This window comes from Fringilla coelebs (genome assembly GCF_963513975.1).
Source record: "Fringilla coelebs genome assembly, chromosome: Z".
Taxonomy (NCBI): domain Eukaryota; kingdom Metazoa; phylum Chordata; class Aves; order Passeriformes; family Fringillidae; genus Fringilla; species Fringilla coelebs.
The window spans coordinates 4,794,136-4,815,065 of NC_140031.1; the positions used below are offsets into that span (position 1 = coordinate 4,794,136).

General features: G+C 39.0%; 1 protein-coding gene across 2 annotated transcripts in view; it reads right to left on the reverse strand.

Moving 5' to 3' along the window:
• Positions 1–18,596, reverse strand: part of PIK3C3 (phosphatidylinositol 3-kinase catalytic subunit type 3) — a 70,237-nt gene extending 51,641 nt beyond the window's left edge. The window contains exons 1-9 of one of the 2 annotated variants that reach the window (XM_084225967.1): positions 18,450–18,596; positions 16,199–16,387; positions 15,580–15,723; positions 13,214–13,343; positions 9,210–9,296; positions 7,158–7,253; positions 1,290–1,361; positions 775–864; positions 93–197 (exon numbers count right to left, since the gene is read on the reverse strand). In XM_084225967.1, the coding sequence (XP_084082093.1) occupies positions 93–197; positions 775–864; positions 1,290–1,361; positions 7,158–7,253; positions 9,210–9,296; positions 13,214–13,343; positions 15,580–15,723; positions 16,199–16,387; positions 18,450–18,517 (981 nt within the window). In that variant the 5' untranslated portion in view covers positions 18,518–18,596. The remainder of the gene's footprint in view (positions 1–92; positions 198–774; positions 865–1,289; positions 1,362–7,157; positions 7,254–9,209; positions 9,297–13,213; positions 13,344–15,579; positions 15,724–16,198; positions 16,388–18,449) is intronic. The other variant, XM_084225968.1, reaches the window with a different exon arrangement.
• Between the last annotated feature and the right edge of the window lie 2,334 nt (positions 18,597–20,930).

Sequence of the window (20,930 nt, forward strand, 5' to 3'; positions counted from 1 at the left end):
TGAAATTAACTGTATTTTCCTTAAACTGTCACTATATATTATTACCAACCTACCTAATAAAATTGAACTTAGCCATCATATGACTGACTTACATTAAGCTGGTCTCGTGTAGTTGCATTAGGCTTCAGGTCATGATCAGAAGGTCCACTTCTTAAACTTCGAGCAAGTTTGTGATGTTTGCTTTCTACTAAGTTCTCCTAAACGCAGAGGGTAAGTCAATATTTATAAATACTAAATTTCAGAGAAAATTACTATTGAAGCAAAACCATCTAGAGAAGACTCACCAGTCTCTTGAAAAATGAATGAAAATGAAAATTCAAACCTGAAAGTACAGCATCTTCTGGCTTTTTTTGTTTGTTTGTTTTACATAAAAACTCCTTTAATAATACCTGGAGGGTTGTTGGGAGTTTTGAGAGTCTGTTTCAGTTTCTGACTTAGCATTAACAAACCCCACCTTGCCTTTTGGTGAATTGCTGCAAAATGTAAGCATTTCAGTCAATACATCCTTGATTGACAGCACTCAAACGTGCTGAACACTTCATAAACATTTTCTTTAGGATGATGTTTGCAGCATAAAGCTTTGTATGCAAGAAAAACCATCTCAAAAACTTGTCCCACTGTTAATACCATGTTAGCAACAGTAGGAGCCACAATAGGAGCCACAGTGCCAACGAGTTTTCAGCAGCCAAGGCAGTTTCCAGCATTGTCAGACTTGCTATTGCAGTGTTAGATTACACGGTGCTCAAACAGTGTTGCCAGTACAAGCCCACTTACATTAAGGTTCCCAAAGCTGCCAATACCAGTCCCACTGAATTGGCATCCACAATAATGGAAATCTTTTCTAGAACTGTACTTAGGCACTGTCTACATGAAAGACAACATACAAGAGAGTGTAGGGAGAAAATATTTTAACAGAGGAAGTGACCAAGAGTTATTGCACCAGTCTCTAAATTCTACATTCCTCTTCTTCAGCTCCCTCTTATCTTCCCACCCTCTAACCTCTTTTGACAACAATACCTCTTCTCTGCTTTCTTACACCTCAGAAGCAAGCACATTATGCATGGAAACGAGGTGAACATAAGCATTAAATCAATCCTTGTATTTTAATCTAGCAGCAGCAGAAATAGAAAAAAAATACAAAATTCAAACCCACTGATATTTCTCAACTGGTTAAATATATCTTGCCACTGGAATTTTAAAATATTTAAGATGGCCCGCTTCCATGTACATTTATGAAAAGCTCAACAGTAACTCTGTAATACAGATGGCACCACATGTAGCATGCTTACCACAGACATCTGGGGATCTGGAATCTTAACAATTTCGGGACTTGTTAAAATTGGAGATGACTCATCACCATCCTGAATGACAAAAAGTTGAAGGCATATTAAACATTTCAAGTTTTAGGGAGAAAATGTATCATATTAATGCATTGTGAACTCTACTACAGTACAAGAATGATTCAACTGCTGACAGCTTTAAGGGAAAAATTAAATAATAACCAGATTATTTTTCTTGTCTTTTTCCCAGATGACAAGATGAAGTTTACCAGAGGAGACACAGCTTGACAGCTCACTACTATAATGCCACACAGGTGAGTGGAGAAATTTGCCACCATTGTCACGTGTCCTCTGGAAGCATGAAGAGAAACAAAACCAGGCTCTGAACTTCCACCAAACCCACACAGTTTTCTAGAAAAAAACACTGCGTTGCAGAAAGTATCTCCTAAAAGTTCAACACTTTAAAAGTTCAACAGAAAGATGTATGTAACCTTATCTATCAGGGGTTCCACATGCTTAGAGTCTAATGTACGCTGTCTAAATAAGGAAGGGTGAAGCTACAAGATTCCTGTTTGATCCAGACACAAAGAAAAAAATTAAAAGCCTGCCACTGCATTACAAGAGTAGCAACTCTATCTTCCAGACACACAGCAAATGTGGTTTTGTACTTCATAATAGAAGGGTTTCTGGAGGGTAACTAACATTAATAAAAGCTATGAAAAGACATTTCATTTAAAATACAGAACAAAACAGTAAAACTCAGAACAAAAGAAACTCATAACATGTGCTCTGCCATATTTATACTGAGTCTGTTTTCATTTATTTTGCTGTAAATTTGAGATCAGAATAAAAATTTTTGGCATACCAACATTTCCCACAGTAACTAAGTTTTGAGGTAACTTGCTCAGGTTTCTTTCTGCCCCCATCCTCTTTTTTTCCCTACTTTTCCAATCACATATGCCCTTTGGGATAGCTTTACTTTTATACTTTTCAGAGGTAACTTTCAAAGGAGAGGTTGTTTCAAGGGGGAGAATAATTTGTCACTAACAAGATACATGAATTTAAAATTGCCATTAACCACCCAGGAGAAACATTTTTTTTTTCTACTACATACATTTTGTGTTGCTGGCTACAGTAAAATATCTCTTATTATTAAAATGCTTCTATAGAAAGACACTTTTACTTGCATTTACTAGTGTCCTATGCCTTTCTGAAGTAAAAACTTTGACAAAAGTCAAAATAAGAATACACATATCCTTGGTAGTTAAGGGAACGCACAGTCTTCCTGTAGCTGATGATGGTCCAGAATACGAGCAGGTTGCTTTTCTCATTAGTCTTTTTTAAAAAAAGCATGCACACAAACACTGAAGAGTCAAAGATGACATTTGCTTACAGTATCTCTGCTCTAAAAGCATATTGCCTAAATAATGAACTTAGCTCTGTTAGAAACAACAGCATCAAAGTATTTCCATAATAAAATATGCTGCATCACAAACAGTAAACTGAACTGGCTGGAGTCACAGTGACAGATCAGCATTCACACTGAACTAGGCCTCTGCCATCTCACCAGGCAGAATGCTCAGACCATGTCACAGTAGTTTTATAAAGTCAAATTGTATAAAAAACAATGAAATTGTTGCAGGTGGGAGGAATCCTTCTCATAAACACATTTGATGACAGACTGATTTCTATATACCAATACCTTATCTTCCAATTCCAAACTCTAAGGCTGCAATCTGACTTTGCCTTTATAGAAACACAAGATTCCAATCTCCCAGTGACAAGTCTCCACTCTCTTTAGAACCTTCACACAAAAACCCTGTATGAAAAACTTGACACTGGAGAGGATTCAGTAGCAACAAGCTACTAACCTGCTACTAACAAGCATTCAAACTCTTCAGAGTATCCAGGTACCATGATGATTCTCTAGGGATAAGCAGTAGTAACACCCATTGCTGTATTTTTCCCTCAGTGAAAAAACGATAAAATCAGATATATTAACTGAAAAATGAAAGGTTTCAGACTGGTAAAGTGGACCATTTACCCCACAATTAGAAGTCTCTGGCAGACACTAAAAATTCAAAACTCCCCAGGATGAGAATGAAAATAGCACTATTGTCTAAATTTTGCTTACTTACCAAACAACAACAGCAATAACATAAGCCTTCCAGTGTGTCATGTCAAAATGTTTAAACAATGAAGGTTAAGGAGTTTTTTCCCCAAGACCAATTATAAAAGAATTATTTGTACACATTGCTGGCAACTCCTTTTTGAACCTTTCGAAAGAATCATGATAATGACTGTTTATTTTAAACTCTTTGAATGTAGACAGATCATGCTGTAGAGTGAAGCTGACAAGTTGTAGCTATTCAGTTCAAGCACCAGGAAAACCACTCCCAGTTGTTTCACTGGATGACAGAACAAAGCCTTAAGCTCAACCAAAACTTGCCATGAAATCAAGTTTCTCCAAGCATTCATGGGACGAGTTACACTGTCAGGAGCAAATATTTTGAAACAGACTGCTTAATGAAATACTCAAGAAGGCAGAATGACATTAGCTGTCCTGTGAAGGATGTCAGCTGTTTAACTACCCTTCTGTAATTCTCCATTATACCTTGAGAGCAACATGTGCGGCACCACAACCCTGACCATACAAACTTACTAAACCAAACCAGTGCCTAAATTAGCACTTGAATTTGGCCAAGTGCATACTTTTGAAGTGTCTTTCCTGATCATGCCCATATAGACAGCTTTAGCTCACGTCATGGAAATCTCAGAAATCCCTGACATCCTCTAACTGCCAACAACCCCATGGGATGTGATGAAAGACAGACCAGAGCACAAGAACATGGTGCAGACACTGGGCCTTCAGCAGCCTCTTCCCTCAGTGAATCTGCTCCTCTTGGCTGCAACACTTCCTAGCACAGGCAGAGATGACCTGAGATTACCTGCTATTCTGCCACCAGGAAACAAATGCAACATCAATACTAAACAGCACTAACTTGCTTTAAACTGCTGCGTTACAGTGCTCTGCAGATATTTCGCTACAATAAGGTCAGTGTGGGTGACTTTATACAAATATCAGAGTTCATTTAAGACAGCCCACAAAATTTGCAGAACTTTCCAAACCAGCAACATTCCTCTGTACTTGCCTGAAAATCAGTTTCAGAGCACAAATAAATAAGGAGGTTCTATTTATCTAATTTTTTAACCAAAACACCATTTAAAGTAACACCACTGCAAACCAACATCTCCCCCACAAAAAAAAAGGGCAGACAACCACTGTTGTAGACAATACTTCTACCTTTAAATCCATGAAAGATCTCTGATAATCTAATTTATTTATCTTTTTTAATGAACTGGATGCAGCAGTGTAATTATTTACACAAAGACATGTTTCATTTGAACCTGCACAAAAATACATTAGTGATAAATGCTGGTGTTATTTGTACTTGCTAAGTCACATAGAATTTCTGCTTAAACGGAGAATCAAAAGTGATGCTGTCATTACTAGCAGACCCTATCCCTCACACCTTGAACACTGTATTTAAATGAAGTTAACACAGAACATGGAAAGAGACACTGCCACCTCACTTCATTGAAATTGAATGTCGAGTCAGAGCCCCAAATCCTATCAGTTGCTGTTTAACAGGCTAGTTCTTCCTAAACACTTGAAAACAAATATATCAACAAAACTGTGACAAGCAATCTCCACTTTGACTATCGGTCACAAGCAGGTGACAAAGGAATCTTCTTTCATTATGCTCAGTGCACTGGATTGGCGATGGCCGAATACATAGACTGCAGACTGTAATTGGAAGCATGACAAAACTGAGAAAACAGGCACTAATTTATGTACCATTTCCTACTGCTGTCAGAAAAGGGTCAAGAACTTGCTGGAAAGCTACTTCATAACAACAAATCCTTCAAACTGCAGTTAGTTACAGCTCTAACATGTACTATTACACTTTCAATTACTTCATTTCTGCAAGAGCAGCCAATTCATAGTTATTCTGCTCCATGCACTTTTAATATGCTTCAGAAACATCTGTTAAAAGAAAGATGCATGCTTGGAGTCTGAATCTTCTTCCCTGTATCATACACATCTATACAACCACAATGATGGAAGAAAAAGAAGTCATATGTGTAAATTAGGAATAATTCATCTATAATGGCAGGTTGCTGGAGGCAATGGAGAGAAGTCATTTTTAGGAATGCCATGTTCATTAATAAAAAAAAAAAGAGCCAAGAGGACACAAAGCCACTTATGTTTGCACCTGTGCAAGGTATAGCATGTTCTCATGTAAAGAGCTAGCTGTTAGTAAAAAGTTTCAATATTTTCATCATATTCTGTTATGCTCTCCAGACAAGTATTTCCTTTATTTCCACAGAAGTAAATAATATTATTTTGTTCATGGGGAAATCTGACACATTGTAGGTTTTGTTGTGATTTGTAACACAAGATAGTTTTGCAACAGCAGTCCTCTATAATTGCTAGTTCTAGGATAAGTGTACAGATGCACAGCAAAAAAAGCCATTCTAAAGGCAAAAAAATCTGAAATGTGTGGAGAGGTCTCACTGTCAACTACAATCCCCAAAAAGAAATCCTAAACAGCTAACCTAGACAGCTGCATAAGACCCACTTTCATCCATATTACCAAAATTCACCAAGAAACTAAATTAAAAGAAAAACAAAGTCACAAAAAAAAAAAAAAAAAATCAACTGTCCCCCTCACAAAACTGACCAAAAAGCTCTAACCAAACCTGACCTCAGAAAACACTCCTGAAAGACAAAAGCCTCCAAGTCTTGCAATATATCAAATAGTTGAAGCAGATTCTGACCCATTTTTTATTATTTTAATCCTGCTTTTTGCTATTACTGTATTTTTCACTGCCTTCTTCAAAAATTTTGAGTTAGATCACAGCTCTTTTGGGCCAGGCCAACCAGTAATAGCCATATACACAGAAATACTCATAATCCATTTTGCATTATGTTAACATTTTGTGTAACGAATTAAGCTTTTTAAAAATCTCAGAATAAATGCTGCTTAAAGTTAGTGCCTCTGGTCTCAAGAGCATTCCAGTTTCTTTTCCTACCTTCTATGTCTTTCCGATAAAGCTGTATTAGTCAGTAACTTTTTGACTTCTTATGAATCTAAACATGCTGAAATATCTAAGAAACAATTTTATTTGAAACCAGATTATAGATACACTGCTTTTTCCATCTCAGTGGGTCTTTCCACAAAACATAGAGTGATAATGCCTTCCTATACCATACTGATGTCTGTTAAGCTGACTGTCAATCCTTCATCCCATTAAATTTTAACTTTAGAAAATTACTGAAGGTGGTGCTTTGCAGATCTGTTTCATAAACAGCAAGGAAAGATGTGAGACATTCCAACCTAGAAGTCTTTACTTAATTACTCCACAGCATTTTCAGTACAAAAGACTAAACTTCTATATTTGTTAATTTTACAGAAAATGTTCACCAGCAGAGCTCCTGTGCAAAGTTTTAATAATTCATCTTCTATAAAGTTGCCACTCAACACAGGTACATATCCTCCAGATCTAAGTCATAATTTTACATACAGCTACTTGTAAAGTACTGCTGGGTGACTGAAGGAACTATAAATCAGAAAGTTTTTAATCACTCACACTTGTTAAATCCTGTAATCTTGAACTCCATTACACAAATGACTGACATCTGCAATCATGTTGCATCTATACTATCTGATTTGTATGTACATAAACAGTTGCCACTGACAGCTGTCTGCTGCTCTACTGCAGCAGAATATTTCATCTCAGCAGAAAAACCCATTCATTTTAGGTGCATATGCTGCTTTTTAAAGACAACCATAAAACCTGCAGGGCACATACCTTTTCGTAGTAAACTATTCCATATTCTTTATCATCGCACTTGACACAACGGAATTCAATCATCAGGTACATAAAATTGGAGCTTCGTTTTTCCCTCTGAGGAAAGAGCCACAACAGATGTGTATCATTTTTTGCAGGGCATCAGTCTTCAGCATTCTCAGTACAGCAATTACCCTACTTCCTTTGTGCTGTAACTGATTAATTAGGCTATCAGCTGCTGCAGCAATTATTTAGTTAATAATTTCATAGAACTACTTGAGACCATATCACCTCCTTCCTGACATTCTTACTACTTCACATTCCCACTTCCTGATACATATTCACACTTAACAGATGAAAACCTGTTTTCATCAGCAACTTCCAGCTGTGGGCTAAAGGTATAAAAAAAAATGCAATGCAGAATAATCAGATGACCAGTGGGTAATTGGTGTTTGCTTTTTTTGTCTAAATTATTACCTATAATTATGCACATCAAAGTAAAAACCAGAAGATATAGAAAAAAAAAATCATTTTTTTAAATGAACATCATAAAAGAGACAGAATAAACTTGGACTACAAGATTAGATTTGCAGCTATTCATCTTCAGAGAAAGATTTATTCATATGAATTTTTTTAAATGCTCCACCTAGAAAAACTGCCTAGAACTTTAAAATCTGGGTGAGAAACAAGTAGGAAGTTTAACAATGAGTAATGTAATTTCACTTCATTAAGTGCATTCACAATGACTTGACTTTCCACCATGGACAAAGTGGCTGTCTGTTTAAAGCACAGGTCTAAAAATTTTATTTCCTGTATTTTTACTGTCACTGAAGAAGAGAAAGCTAAAGGAAAAAAATGGCATAAAAAATATGATAGGCTACTTTCTAAAAAACATCAAAATATTTATAGAGGCTCATAAAACCACAGATTTTAGTTAAAAAAAGAATCCGACTTCTGAACCTCCAGTTATCAATAAGACAACAAAGATCTCATTGCACAGGAAAAACCAGAATTCTCTGGTGCAAGATGAGTATAAGAAATTAAACAGTTTGAGCTGATTTTGATCAATGAGGATTAAAACCTCATTTAGGAATTAAACTACTAGATAATTTTATTTAAAAAAAATATTTGTTCAAAACTACGTATGTCTTTTCTCTGCACCCAAAGTTAAAAAAATAAAGTTGAACAGTTCTGAAGCCAAGGAACAGGTCAAATGACTAAAAAGCTCCCCAACATAACCTAAAATACTAGAGATAATAACACTGTTTGCTCCAAGCTGTTCCAAATTATTAATAAAGTCTATGTTCCATGATCAAGTTCACTTGAAGCTGAAAACAGCTAAGACAGCTGTGTACACGGTGGATGAAATGCTGGACATAAGACGGCCATGTGCACTGGCTGCCCCAAAACCAGCTACGCTGAGCTGCTCCTCAGCAGGGTGGGCAGCAGGTCACAGTGAGAGCCCACCTGCAGAGCTGCATCCACCTCTGGGACCTCAACACAAAAAAGATGTGGACCTGACGGAAGGAGTGCAGGAGGCCACTAAGATACCCCAAGGGCTGGAGTACCTTTGCTTTTGAGACAAGCTGGGAGAACTGGGGTTGTTCAGCCTGGAGAAGAGGAGGCTCCAGGGCCTACAGGTGACCTGCAGAAGAGCTGGAGAGGCATTTTAGACAAGGGCATGGAGTGAGAGGGCTGAGGCCCTGGAACAGGTTGTCCAGAGAGATGGTAGAAACCTCATCCCTAAAAACATTCAAGGACAGCCTGGTCAGGGCCCAGAGTATCCTGATCCAACTGGAGATGTCCCTGCTCATTGCAGAGGGGTTGGACTAGATGGCCTTTAAAGGTCCCTTCCAAACCAATCTATTCTGTGATTCTCATTATTACTAAAGTAAAATCAATTTTAAGCTTCCAAAGAATGACTTTTTCCTTCACCATTTGTGGTGGCAGTTGAAGGAAATAAAACCAAGCAGTTAAGACTTAACCAAGAGTTAAGTCTCCTAAAGAAGTGAAGGTTCATATTAGCATGATAAAAGCCCCCAAAATTCCAAACCTGACCCTACAATGACTTACCTCATTGATCATTTCTATTTCTCTAAAGGTGAGTCTGTCCAGCCAATCCACTTTCACCATGTGACCTTGCCGATGAGACTTGGTGAGCTGCATGAAAAAAAACCATAATGATAACATTTTAATTGCTCAGAGCAAGAAAAAGAGCACCAAAGTTATAACAGAGATACTAATATGAAATCAGACAAAAAAATAAAGGAACTGAAAAAACTGTACTCACCTTGCATAGCAGACACATAGTGACAAAGTACACACCTTATAAACAGCCAAACCATGCCATAAAAATAAGTCTACATCTAAAATACCAATCCCAGCAAAGACCATAATAATTATCCATGCACATCACCTGTGCATTTTTAACATAGCAAAACCATTTTCTTAACTAAAGTCACGTAAAAAAAGACATCCCATTTTTGTATTACTATGTTTCATATAGTAAAACTCACCAAGCCAAACAAAAATGAAGTATTTCATAAACTATCTATACTGAATATTTCTGCCTGTGTCAGCCTTTCCTAAACAGGAAAGGTTGTTTCCAGACTGGGACTGTAACTGGGCCAACTGAAGATCTTAGACCGAGTCATAGACAGCTTGCTTTCTCCTTTAGTCATCTGATTAGTAGCCCAAGTTTTATTCCTATGCTTACAAATTGCTGTAGCAATAGCAAGAAAGTTGTTTAAAGGACTCATTAAGAATGGAAGACAAGATGAGAGCATACTACTTGTAGCTTCAGATACACTAACAGAATTTTTAATGAAATTTTTAATGATAATTTTTTATCCAGCAGAAGACCACACAAATATGAAGATCGCCTTTTTGGCTGCTAAGAAATGACAGGTATTCTTCAAAAAAAAATCAGTAATTATTGTAGTATGCAAGAGATGCAGAGGGACTAGAAGCATGGAGTTCCTTCATCTCTCAGAGAAATTAGTATCTGTCTAGAAAATGGCTAGAAAAGAGACCCCTCAAAATTATTCTTATTAGGGGAAAGGTTACAACCATTATTTCATTAACTTTTTTCTGTGATCAGCCTGCCCACCCATGAGCATCTGAATGTGAACAGGCCACACTGACCACCACTTCTTGCCCAGCTAAGGAACAGGCAACACAGAGACCCAGGACAGCAGGAATGAAGGTTCTGGATGCAGGAGAACACAATGCCAGCCTGCTGCTTCCACATAGAACTGGAGATGGTATTAGTATAAAAAAACAACACAGAAGATTTAAGACTTGGGATACACTGGGAGATGTCCAGATTGCACAATCTGTCAGATAAGTGCACTAGACCTTCCATAGCTCAACACTATAGAGGCATACTAAAAATAAAAGTCATTATGAAGATAGGAAATTGAAGAGTTTGCACCAATTTTACTTTTTCATTATTCGCTCTCAAATCCTCACTAAACTGCTGTCTTAACAGTATGTTGGGCTAAAGTTTGTGTAATCAAAGTCTTGGAGAAAAAAACTTGGTCACAAATTCTTAGTTCATTTTCTTTTTCACTGCACTAGAGAATAAAGAAAATGAAATTTATTTTGTGTGTTTCAGAAGAAAATTATTAATATTTTAAACCTTTAAACCTCCCTTATAGAGGAAAAAAGTTGTAATACAGCAATTAATTAGGTCTTCATACAAGAACTGAAAGATCTATGAGCATATAGATACACATGAAGAACTGTTGTCTTGAATTAATATTTACAGTTTAAAAATAAGAGAGAAGCTAGTATGCCTTTCAGGGAAAGAAGCATTCATCATTTGCTACTAAGTAAGATGCATCCGTTTAGATAGTATCTCAAAATTATTATTACCTAATTTAATTCAGCCAGCAGAAGGTATGACGGAAATGAATGGATCAAAAAGAATTTAAGAATGCTTTCAGTTTAAGTAGAATAAATTAACACACCACTCATGGGAGAAACCTCCTAATGTCATTCATGTTTGAGAATGCTAAAATACTCTTCCCATTAATATTCCTTAGTACACAAAAAATCTGCATTCACAGCACCTCCAGAATGCAAAGCCATGGTTTTTTCATCAGTAGCAGTTTTACTAGCAACATTCATGTGTTTTGTGAGAGCACAATATGGCACCTCAACATGAAAGGGGAGACTTGCCACAGTATCAATTATTTAAGGTAAGGTAAAACTCTTTGATCATCTACTCACTGGTTTTATACAAATTCCATGTAAAAATAAAAAACACATACAGACATAAACTCAGAAGCATGTCAAAAAAGGAGTTGTCTCTCACATGGAGAAAATATACTTCCCAAGCTCTCCTCCAAAGTTAGCCATTATCTGGAAGACTCTAGTTTGGGCTCTGGTACCGATATCAATCAATAGCACAACTAGAATATCAACAGAACAATCAATCAATAGAACAACTGGACAGGTCTGTTCAATAAAGAGAAAAAAAAAACAAACCAAGAACAACAAAGCCCACACAAACTTCCCATGTATGTACCTAAATCCTAGTCCTTTTACCTATATTTAAATATACCTTCACACAGAGCAGCATGAGAAGGCATTCAGAATAATAAATAAGTCACAGAAGAACTGAAGCTGATTGTGTTCAAACAATGGCTATTTAGGAGTGACACATCTCAAGAACCTCCTCTGCTATGTAAACAGCTGTGCAAATGAAAGCTCCCATAGACACACTATCCAGAAACCCTAATTTCCCTAGCATGGTAAAATGGTTTTATAAAAAGGACCACAACAAAATATCAGTGAAAACACCCCTCTTTCAGAAATTAGCATCTCCCAAAACAGCTTTCAGAAGAAAAGAATGGGGGCAGTGATGTTATTAGCTTTCTATTAGCCATTAACTACAACTCTCAAATAGGATGTGAAAAAATTCCCTCCTATTCCTCAGAGGCCTTGGGCCATCATCTTCCAAATGCCAAAACAAGCTAAAACAGAATGAGCTATTTTAAGATTGAAGGACTCTATTTTATCTGTGCTTTTTGAGCTAGAGAGAGTGAGTGGTAGTGACAGAGTAACAGAACTAACATGAAAGGCAGGGCCTACACTTCCAAAGCCTTTCTCAGAAATCCACAGCATCCATCACATAACCATGTGATGAAGTGGAAATGAGACTTGATACTTAGTGTCTTTTTACAAGGACTCCTTAGGCCAGAGGGCATTTATTCTACCATGATCAAGAAATGGGGCACCACTGGCTTTAATGAGCCTTCCATTATAAATTCAGCGTAAACTACACTAATAAAACAGAGACCCTTAAATGAAAGTTAGTTTATCCCTGTCATAAATCTCTAGATGAGAAAATGGTTCTATCTTTCCTTGGGAATCCCAAAAAGGTCAGCATAAAATCTGGGAGACCAAGATTAAGAAGAAAGCTCACTGAATAGGCAGACAGCAGTTTGGAAAGCTTAGGGTAAGCTTACCTGAATAATCAGAGATCAGCTAGTAAAACAGCCCAGTAACTAACACACTCAGACCAATTTCAGTAGTTTTGATGGCAAGAATATACTCTGCCCACAAAAGCTTGGAGGCAAAAATACTAATATACATATTCATGAGCTTAAATGAATGAAACTTGGGTTAATTTTTGCAGTTCTACTCAAGTTCTTTCTAATATACAGTATGACACCACTTCTGAACACTATGCCACACAGTCTGAAAGACAATGGATGGTCTCTGAAAGAAACTCAACTGTCCTCACAAGTCACTGTCAGAAGTTCTTATTAAATCTAATGGAATTAAGCCATCTTCAAGGCATATTCATGTTTTAATTCTTTACAAAGAATTTAGATCTTAAGTTGTTCCAACAAACTGCTACGTGCAATAGAAAGCTTTTTTTAAAACCACTTCAGAAACAAATAAATATGATCTGCTTTACTCCTCAGTATAAATCCTGTGAAACACTTAAATAACCTAAGAAAGAGAGCTATCACATGAGAAAACAGCACTGGAAGATGTCTTCATTTCTCTCCAGTGAAGTACATGCTTGTCACATACATTTTAAAGGTTACTTGCTATTCCATTACCTTTGCCAAGCGGCTCATTTGATCTTCAGAGACTGTACTGCTGGTTCTCCCAGGAGTTTTGGTGGGCTCGGAGCCATCAGCTTCTACATTGGGCCAGACTTTCAAGTCATGCATTCCTTGTCGAAACATACTGCAGGGGAAAATGCAGAATCACTTCAGTAAACTCAAAATAATATAGCTGTCAGGAATCAAAGTCGAGCAGCGTCCGCAAGAAAATGAAGTTGCTTCCTTTGTCAAAACTACAAAATTGCATAATTGAACTCTACTGCCTAAGTGCCTTGCACCTTGTGTTCTCTACAACCTTTACTTTACTGGCACATGGAGTTTAGAAGAAAATTGTGAGAGGTCAGAGATAACTTATTCGGCAAGTAGAAGAAAAATGGATAATTCCCAAAGCCAGTGGGGTGGTACAAACACAAACTGAGGAGACAGCTCGACCTTCATAGTTTTATTATTTGTAAAGAAGCAGAAAGTATTCCTCTTGACTTGCAAATTGTAACAGTAACCCTAGCTCTGCCAATACGAAAAAAATCAACTAAAAAGCTACCTAAGTTGCATCTGAAGGTCAACAGCCATAAAACAGCCTTGTGAGCTGCCAAATAATAATAATATAAAACCATAACAAGAAAAAAAAAAGCCAAAACTCTCCACACACCGCTTTCTCCACCAATGCTTGAAATTGAATTGATAATTGAAAGTGTGCAGTGAACAGAACTTTGCAGGGTAACTGACCACATCTTATCGCTGCAAAACCCTGCTTACCTTGCACATTTATGCTGATTCACCCATAAAAGATGCCCCAAGAAATCAAGTGCATTCATTACCTTTGCCAATAAGAGCTGATCATGTGACTCTAAAAACTTCAAGTAAATACAACTGACAGGAACATTTTAAAAAGCGAACCATTAAAAATGAGAAATAAAATTAGAAAGACCATCTGACCTTTAATTTATACATCACTTCATACAGTATTACTACAAGGGTTTTCTTCTAAAAACTAAAAAATTCCAAAATTTTTGTTGGTTTTTCTCCATCTACTTCATCCAAGTTCCACATGCTGGAAGTATGACTTATGAATGAAGTTTATTTTTATCTTTTTCCAGGTACTGTGTTTTAATGCTTTAACAGCTACCAGCAGTCTTTGGGGCATAGTCCAATTGATCAGGTTCAATTTTTTGCCTTAAGGCAATGTCATCCTTTTTTATTCAAGCAGTATCCTCAATGAGAGAGATATAACCTTTCTCTACAGTCACTTTTTCCATTCAAGCATCACTAGAATAGCTTTCCTAATGATAATCTAAACTTTTCCTGTACTTCAGTTTAACCTTATTACGTCTCATCTACTGGCAAGACAAAACAGGCTATTTCTCCCCATTTTCCAGCAGTATATAAATACTAGAAAAATGTTCCTACATTTTTTTTTCACCCTGACTAGGCATAACACTTCCTCCATCACACCTACTTGCTAGACATTCAATGATACAGACTCCTAGTAGTCTGAAATTGGACTGAAGTTGGTTAGAAAGAACAGAATACACCCAAGCTAAGTGGAGAAGGAAAGAATAGGAAAAGAAAAGCATACAGGAAGTGTCTCTGATGCACACACTTGTAAACCATTCACATAGTCAATGTTGTTCGCACATTTTACAAGAGTACCATGATGCTGAACCACACAAAATTTAAGATTCACTCTAAACTGCAAGTCTGCTCCTCTCTTTTCCTGGGCAGCTGCTCCCCACTCTATATATGATAACAATCAACTGCAAAAAAGTACCTGTGTCTTTCAATCTTCCTTAGACCACAACCTGTTTTTTCAGTCTCCTTTGCAACTTAGCTAAGGTTCTTTCAAGGTATTGTTCACCTCACAGATTATTACTGTAATCCTTTCCACCTTAGTATTATCATCCACAGATTTACTGAACACACCCTCTATTGGATCATAGCATATTAACTTTGAAAAGTACTGATTTACTGAGTGACATTTCACCCCCTATAAATAATAGTGCATTCACAGCCTAATTGCAATTAATTAAACAGTTTTTTAAAAGTAATCAGTACTGGCATCTATGCAGCACAAGGTTGTAGATGTGAAGTGACTTCAGGACTCTCCATCTTAAACTCCAAGCTTGTAGATCACCAAAAAAAAAAAGAGAAAACAGACTACTTCTTTTATACAACATTTCAGCAAGTGTGAAATTACACTCAAGAATAATCAGGAGCAAATCACCTATGAATCTGATTTTTTCAAACATGGAGCTGTTAACCTAATTTAGAAAATATTAAAAAACTTATGTCTCATAACCCATGCTCCATTACTATTCACAGATGAGCTTTAAATGTGCACCAGAGAAGAAAAAGCAGTATACCCATATTTTCCAAAGAGTGAGACCGTTGTTCCTCCCACAGGAACAGCTTTACCAGGTCCATACACATCCCAGATGGTCAGAGCCACCTGAGCATTTCGAGGCAAGTCTGGATACTTCACAGGCAGTTTCAGCCATTCGTTCCAGCTGCAGAGAAACACTATTTATTAGTAACAAAGCTTTGCAATTCAAGTTAGTTTATAGAACACAGATTCTCCTCAGAATAAAAATTTCTTAGGGCAAATGAACTATTTTCCTGTGGGCTTTAACCATTCAAACATCATGACTAAAGGCTACACACAAAAAGAAAAATATTCTGGCTTGATGACTGAGTAGCAAAGATCAGGCTGTCAGTGAACAGCATGAAAATGTATCACCTCTGGCCCCAGAAGTTACTTAAAGGAGCACAACTCGCCCAAGCACACAAGTAGCAAATCTTGTCACTTACCCTTTACACAAAAAGATTGGTTTTGTGCTGGCTGGATAACACTAACAATACGGACACTTGAAGAAGCATAAGCCATTTTATAGAAGACAACAGAAAACAAATCTTTCTGACAGAAACAAATACTTGGTGCTCCACTAACTATGAGGAATAAGAAATAAAAGGCAAGCCACTTACTTCCATCTGGTGCTAAAAGCCTTGTAGGAAGTTCTAACTGGAAGAGCAAGCGGCTTCCCCTCTGCAAACACCTGACAAGTTACATACAAGTCAGAGCAAGTCTCTTGGTACAGTCCTGAGAACTTCAGCATCGGATCTTCTAAGAGAGCTTTGTAGCTTTTCTGTTCTCTTTTCCCTTCCAGACTTCCTCTATGGGGGAGAGGGCAGGGGAGGAGGAAGAGAAGAAAACATAAGTAAGCCAGAATTTATTCTATCCATAGTAGAAATCCTACTGCATTTCCATAGCTTATACTTAGAGTACCCAGAACTCAGGCTATTCTCACTTTGCACTACTGCTTGTAACGAAATCCAAACACCAGAGAGGAACTCAGGATGTGAAATGCCGAGCAAACATGGAATGTATTGCTGTACTGATTTAGGCGGGGGTGAGGGGAAGAGAAGGGGAGGCAAGAATTATTTGTTTGTCTTTTAAATGAAGGTAACTTTTTCTAGAACAACCTGTGGCTTCTCAGACAGACCTCAAGTAGGGCAACAATAAATGAGAAGACATAGGCTGCTCTTATTAAAATAGACAAAACAAACATCAGATTACAGTGCTCCAAATACTATTTGGAAAAAAAAAAAACCCAAAACTACTATTCTAAGTAAATTTTTAAGATCTATGCAATGTATGACTGGTTTTGGAAGTCAACCATCTCTCAAATCCACAACAAAACAAAGTTCACTTAAGCAGATTGTTCAAATAAAATTTGGTTAAAGCCTTGCAGCACTTTGCACAATGTTACTGTTAAGAGAAATTGAAGGAATTTCTCAGGCTTCAGGTATACCACAATGAAAAGAGACACGCACATTAGATACCTGTCTGTGGATGATCAAGTCAAAACAAACAAAAAAAAACAACAACAAAAAATAAACACACAAAAAGAACACACACACAAAAAAAAATTGAGGCAATGGTGATGAGAAAATATGTAAGATAATCCTCCACCAAACAAAAATCTATTTGTTTCCACAAAACCATTTCAGAGTAAATTAACAAGTTACTTGCACGGAACTAACACGATACACTCGAAGGATTACATACACTTCTATGTGCTAAAACAACAACAACAACAAAATAGTTTTAATTTTGTTTGGTGGAATGAACTGTCAAAGAGGTCACATGAATCTGACTCCTGATGGCACAGAACAGTGTGGGCTGGCAGGGACCTTAAAGAATATCCAGTTCTAACCCTTGTCATAAGCGGGACCACCTTCCACCACCATCACCTGTTAAGAAATTAAACAACCCTTAACAAGCTTCTCCAAGTTTGTTTGCCAGAAAAGTGCAAGATACTTAATGTACCATCATTTGGTGGGTACACGACATTACAGAGTCAGCCACATCCCTCCTACTTCTCAAACTTCTCATTGCTGTGATGAAGTAAAGTAACTTAAAAAACAAACCAAAAATTACATCATTGTAGGGTAACTCCAGCTCCCACAAAACTGCTTCCACATGCTTAGGAATATATTTACAGGCTGCAGCACCTGGATCTTGCTACAGTAAAACACCCCACTAAGACCACCAGGCTTTCACAGGAGCGTGGAAACAAGCATGAAGAGTGTCACCAGTTTATCTCCTTCCCTTAACACTCAGGAGTGAGCTGTGACACAGTAGCGGCCCTCCAATTCCTGAAGGGAACTTACAGGAAAGAACAGGAGAGACTATTTACAGAAACATGTAGTGACAGGGGAGGGGGGGATGGCTTCAGAGTAGGTTTAGATTAATTAGGAAAGAATTCTTTACTGTGAGGGTGGTGATGCCCTGGCACAGGCTGCTCAGGAAGCAGAGGCTGCCCCATCCCTGAGAGGCCAGGCTGGACGGAGCTGGGACCAGCCTGGGATAGTGGAACGTGTCCCTGTCTGCGGCAGGGGGTGTAACAGGATGGGCTTTAAAGGTCTTTGTAACGCAAACCAATCTGTGACTCTGTGACAGGTGAGAGGCTATGGGAGCCTGCCCTGACAATCGCCGCCTTGGAGCCCCTGAGGACACGGCACACCTGACGTGCGTTCGCAGCACAGCTCCAGCCCGGCCCCCGCTGCCTCCCCGCGGGCCGGGCCGCGGCACCGGAGCTGAGCCAGCACCGCCTGTCTCCGGGCACCGCCGGGCTGCGGCACCAGCGCACCCCGCCGAGGGGCGGCCGGCCCGGTACCCCCTCCCAGGGCGGCAGCGACCGCTCCCCTCTGAGCCCCGACGCCGCTCACTCACATCTTCAGCTGCACGTTGATGTCCAGGTCGCAGCTGTACACATAATAAAGCCTCTCGGTCTCACCCATGGCCGCCGCCGCCGCTGCTCCCTGCCCGCCCCCTCAGCGCCCGCGGGCAGCAGCGCCGGCCTCTCCGGCCGCGCTCCGAGCATGCGCCGACGCCGCCATCTTGAGTAAGGGAGGAAGGAGCGGTGCCGGCCCTTGACCAAAATGGCCGCCGGCCCGCGGCCGCCCCCCGCTCCCCCTCCCCCGCCTCCCTCCAGCGCCTGGGTGCGCGCCGCGCGACATGGCGGCGGCAGGGCGCCGCGGCGAGATGGCTGCGGGCCCGGCCGCCTGCGGGGTGGCTCCTGTGCCGCCTGAGGGCGGAGAGGGATGGAGCCTCGCAACAGCATCACGGAGTGTCCTGAGTTTGAAGGGACCCAGAAGGATCATCGAGTCTAGCTCCTAGCCCCGCACAGAATGCCCCAACTACATGGTAGGCGCCATGTGTCTGAGAGCAGTGCCCAAATGCTTCCTAAACTCAGGCTTGGTGTTGTGACCACATCCCTGGGCAGCCTGTTCCAGTGCCCAGCCACCCTCTGGGAGAAAAACCTTTTCCTGAAATCCAACCTAAACTTCCCTGACAGCGTCAGGCCGTTCCTTCAGATCCCATTGCTGTGGCAAGAATGAAGAGATCGGTATCCGCCCCTCCTCTTCCCCTCAGGAGGATCTCGAAAACCACAACGAGGTGTCCCCTCTGTCTCCTCCAGGTCTAACAAACCGAGTGAGCTCTTTAAGGCTTCAATTCCAGACCTTTCACCACCCTCCTGGCCTCCTTTTGACCCTTATAGAATAGTTTGGCTTGGAAGGGAACTTAAAGCTCCTTTATTTCCAACCTCCTGCCATGGGCGGGGACGCCTTCCTCTAGACCAGGGCCTCTTTCCTCTAGACCAGGGCTCCCTCCGGAGCTCAGAGCTCCACTCAACTATGCCATTATTTATACATAGGAGTTCAGAGTAAATAACTTTTCCAGTAAAGCCCCTCTATTATGATTAATTGAGTAGTTTTCATACAAGTTTAATCTCAGCTCAAGGAAAGGGTCTTCACCAGGGCTGGCGTCACACAAGGATTCTGCATCTGGCACAGGCAGCCAGAAGCAATCTACAAAAAACTACAGAAACTACAACTAAAATATGATAAATGGATGTATGATTAAAAAAACCCCCATGTTTTGAGAATTAATACAGATTCTGAGCACCTTTAAGTGACAAATACAGATACTATGCATATAGTCATTATTATCCTACACTTATTCTCTCTATGTAGGCAAAGCAGCCAGCACTGGCAAATGGAAGTTTTTTGTTTTATGATACACCACAACTGCTGAACTTCTCAGGACTGCTGAACAAAAGTATAAAAAGTGCTGTTTTGCTCTATCTCACTGTACTTAAAACACTTTCGGTCCTGAGGAAGAATCCTGAGAGGTGCTCTCTCACAGCACAGCTCAGACTAAAAAAAAAAATAAATATGATTGTCAGCTGGAAACAGTGTTTTCCATTTTCACAGCAGGACAGGGTTTACAGGTGGATGTAGAAAGACGTCTCAGCTAGTCCTCTTCTGCAAGTCAGCAGCTATGAGGGAAGAGACCAAAGCAGAGGAGCAATCCTTCTTTTAAGTGAAGGACTTTTTCACCTCAACATATTTTTTCTTCCCTCGGGTGCTGTGACCAGAAGGTCTTTCATTCCTGTTTCTCTAAAACAAATAGGAAACTAGAGAAGTCCATAGCCCAGAACCTGTATCACTAAAATGAAGTCTTTGCTTTCCACTACTACCACACTGACATGTATCATGAGTGCAAAACATAAGTATAATTAAAATACCAAATTTCTCTGCACAGTAAAGATGATTTTTTAATCTTTTTTTTCTATCTTAATTCTTCACTTTCTGGTCGCATTTATGGTTTCAGCAGTCCTGGCAGCTGCTATTCATTTGTTGCCTGCCTCATAATTTTTGATGACTTCTGTTTGTTTGTTACTTTGGTTTCATTCCTGTTTTTTAATGTAAAATCTCTGCTTTCCGTAACAGGAATAAACAAACATATTTTTCTTCTTGAGTGTGAAGAAAAATAAAACATAAACCTGCAAAAAAATTAAAAGACAAATAAGTCTCACTGTTTCAAAGCTAAGCAATGCATGTCTCTGTGCACAAGCAATAAGTACATTCATATGTGTGTAGCTGTTTTGGTATGATTTTTTTGTCAGGAAAAATCAGATTATTTTTCAATTAATGAAATTAGTGGTATCGGTTTAATAATCTCATACTCTATTGCACCACTATAGGCATTTTAAGATAGTTATTGATGATTTGTTTAAAGAGAAAAAAGAAGAGGAAAAAGCTAAAGGAAAAAATTACAGAAGGCCTCTGAAAAAGGCATTAATAAAAGTTTTTTTTCAGGTTCCAGTATGTCTAACTAGATAGCTAAATTAGGTGAGGCAAAAGAAGA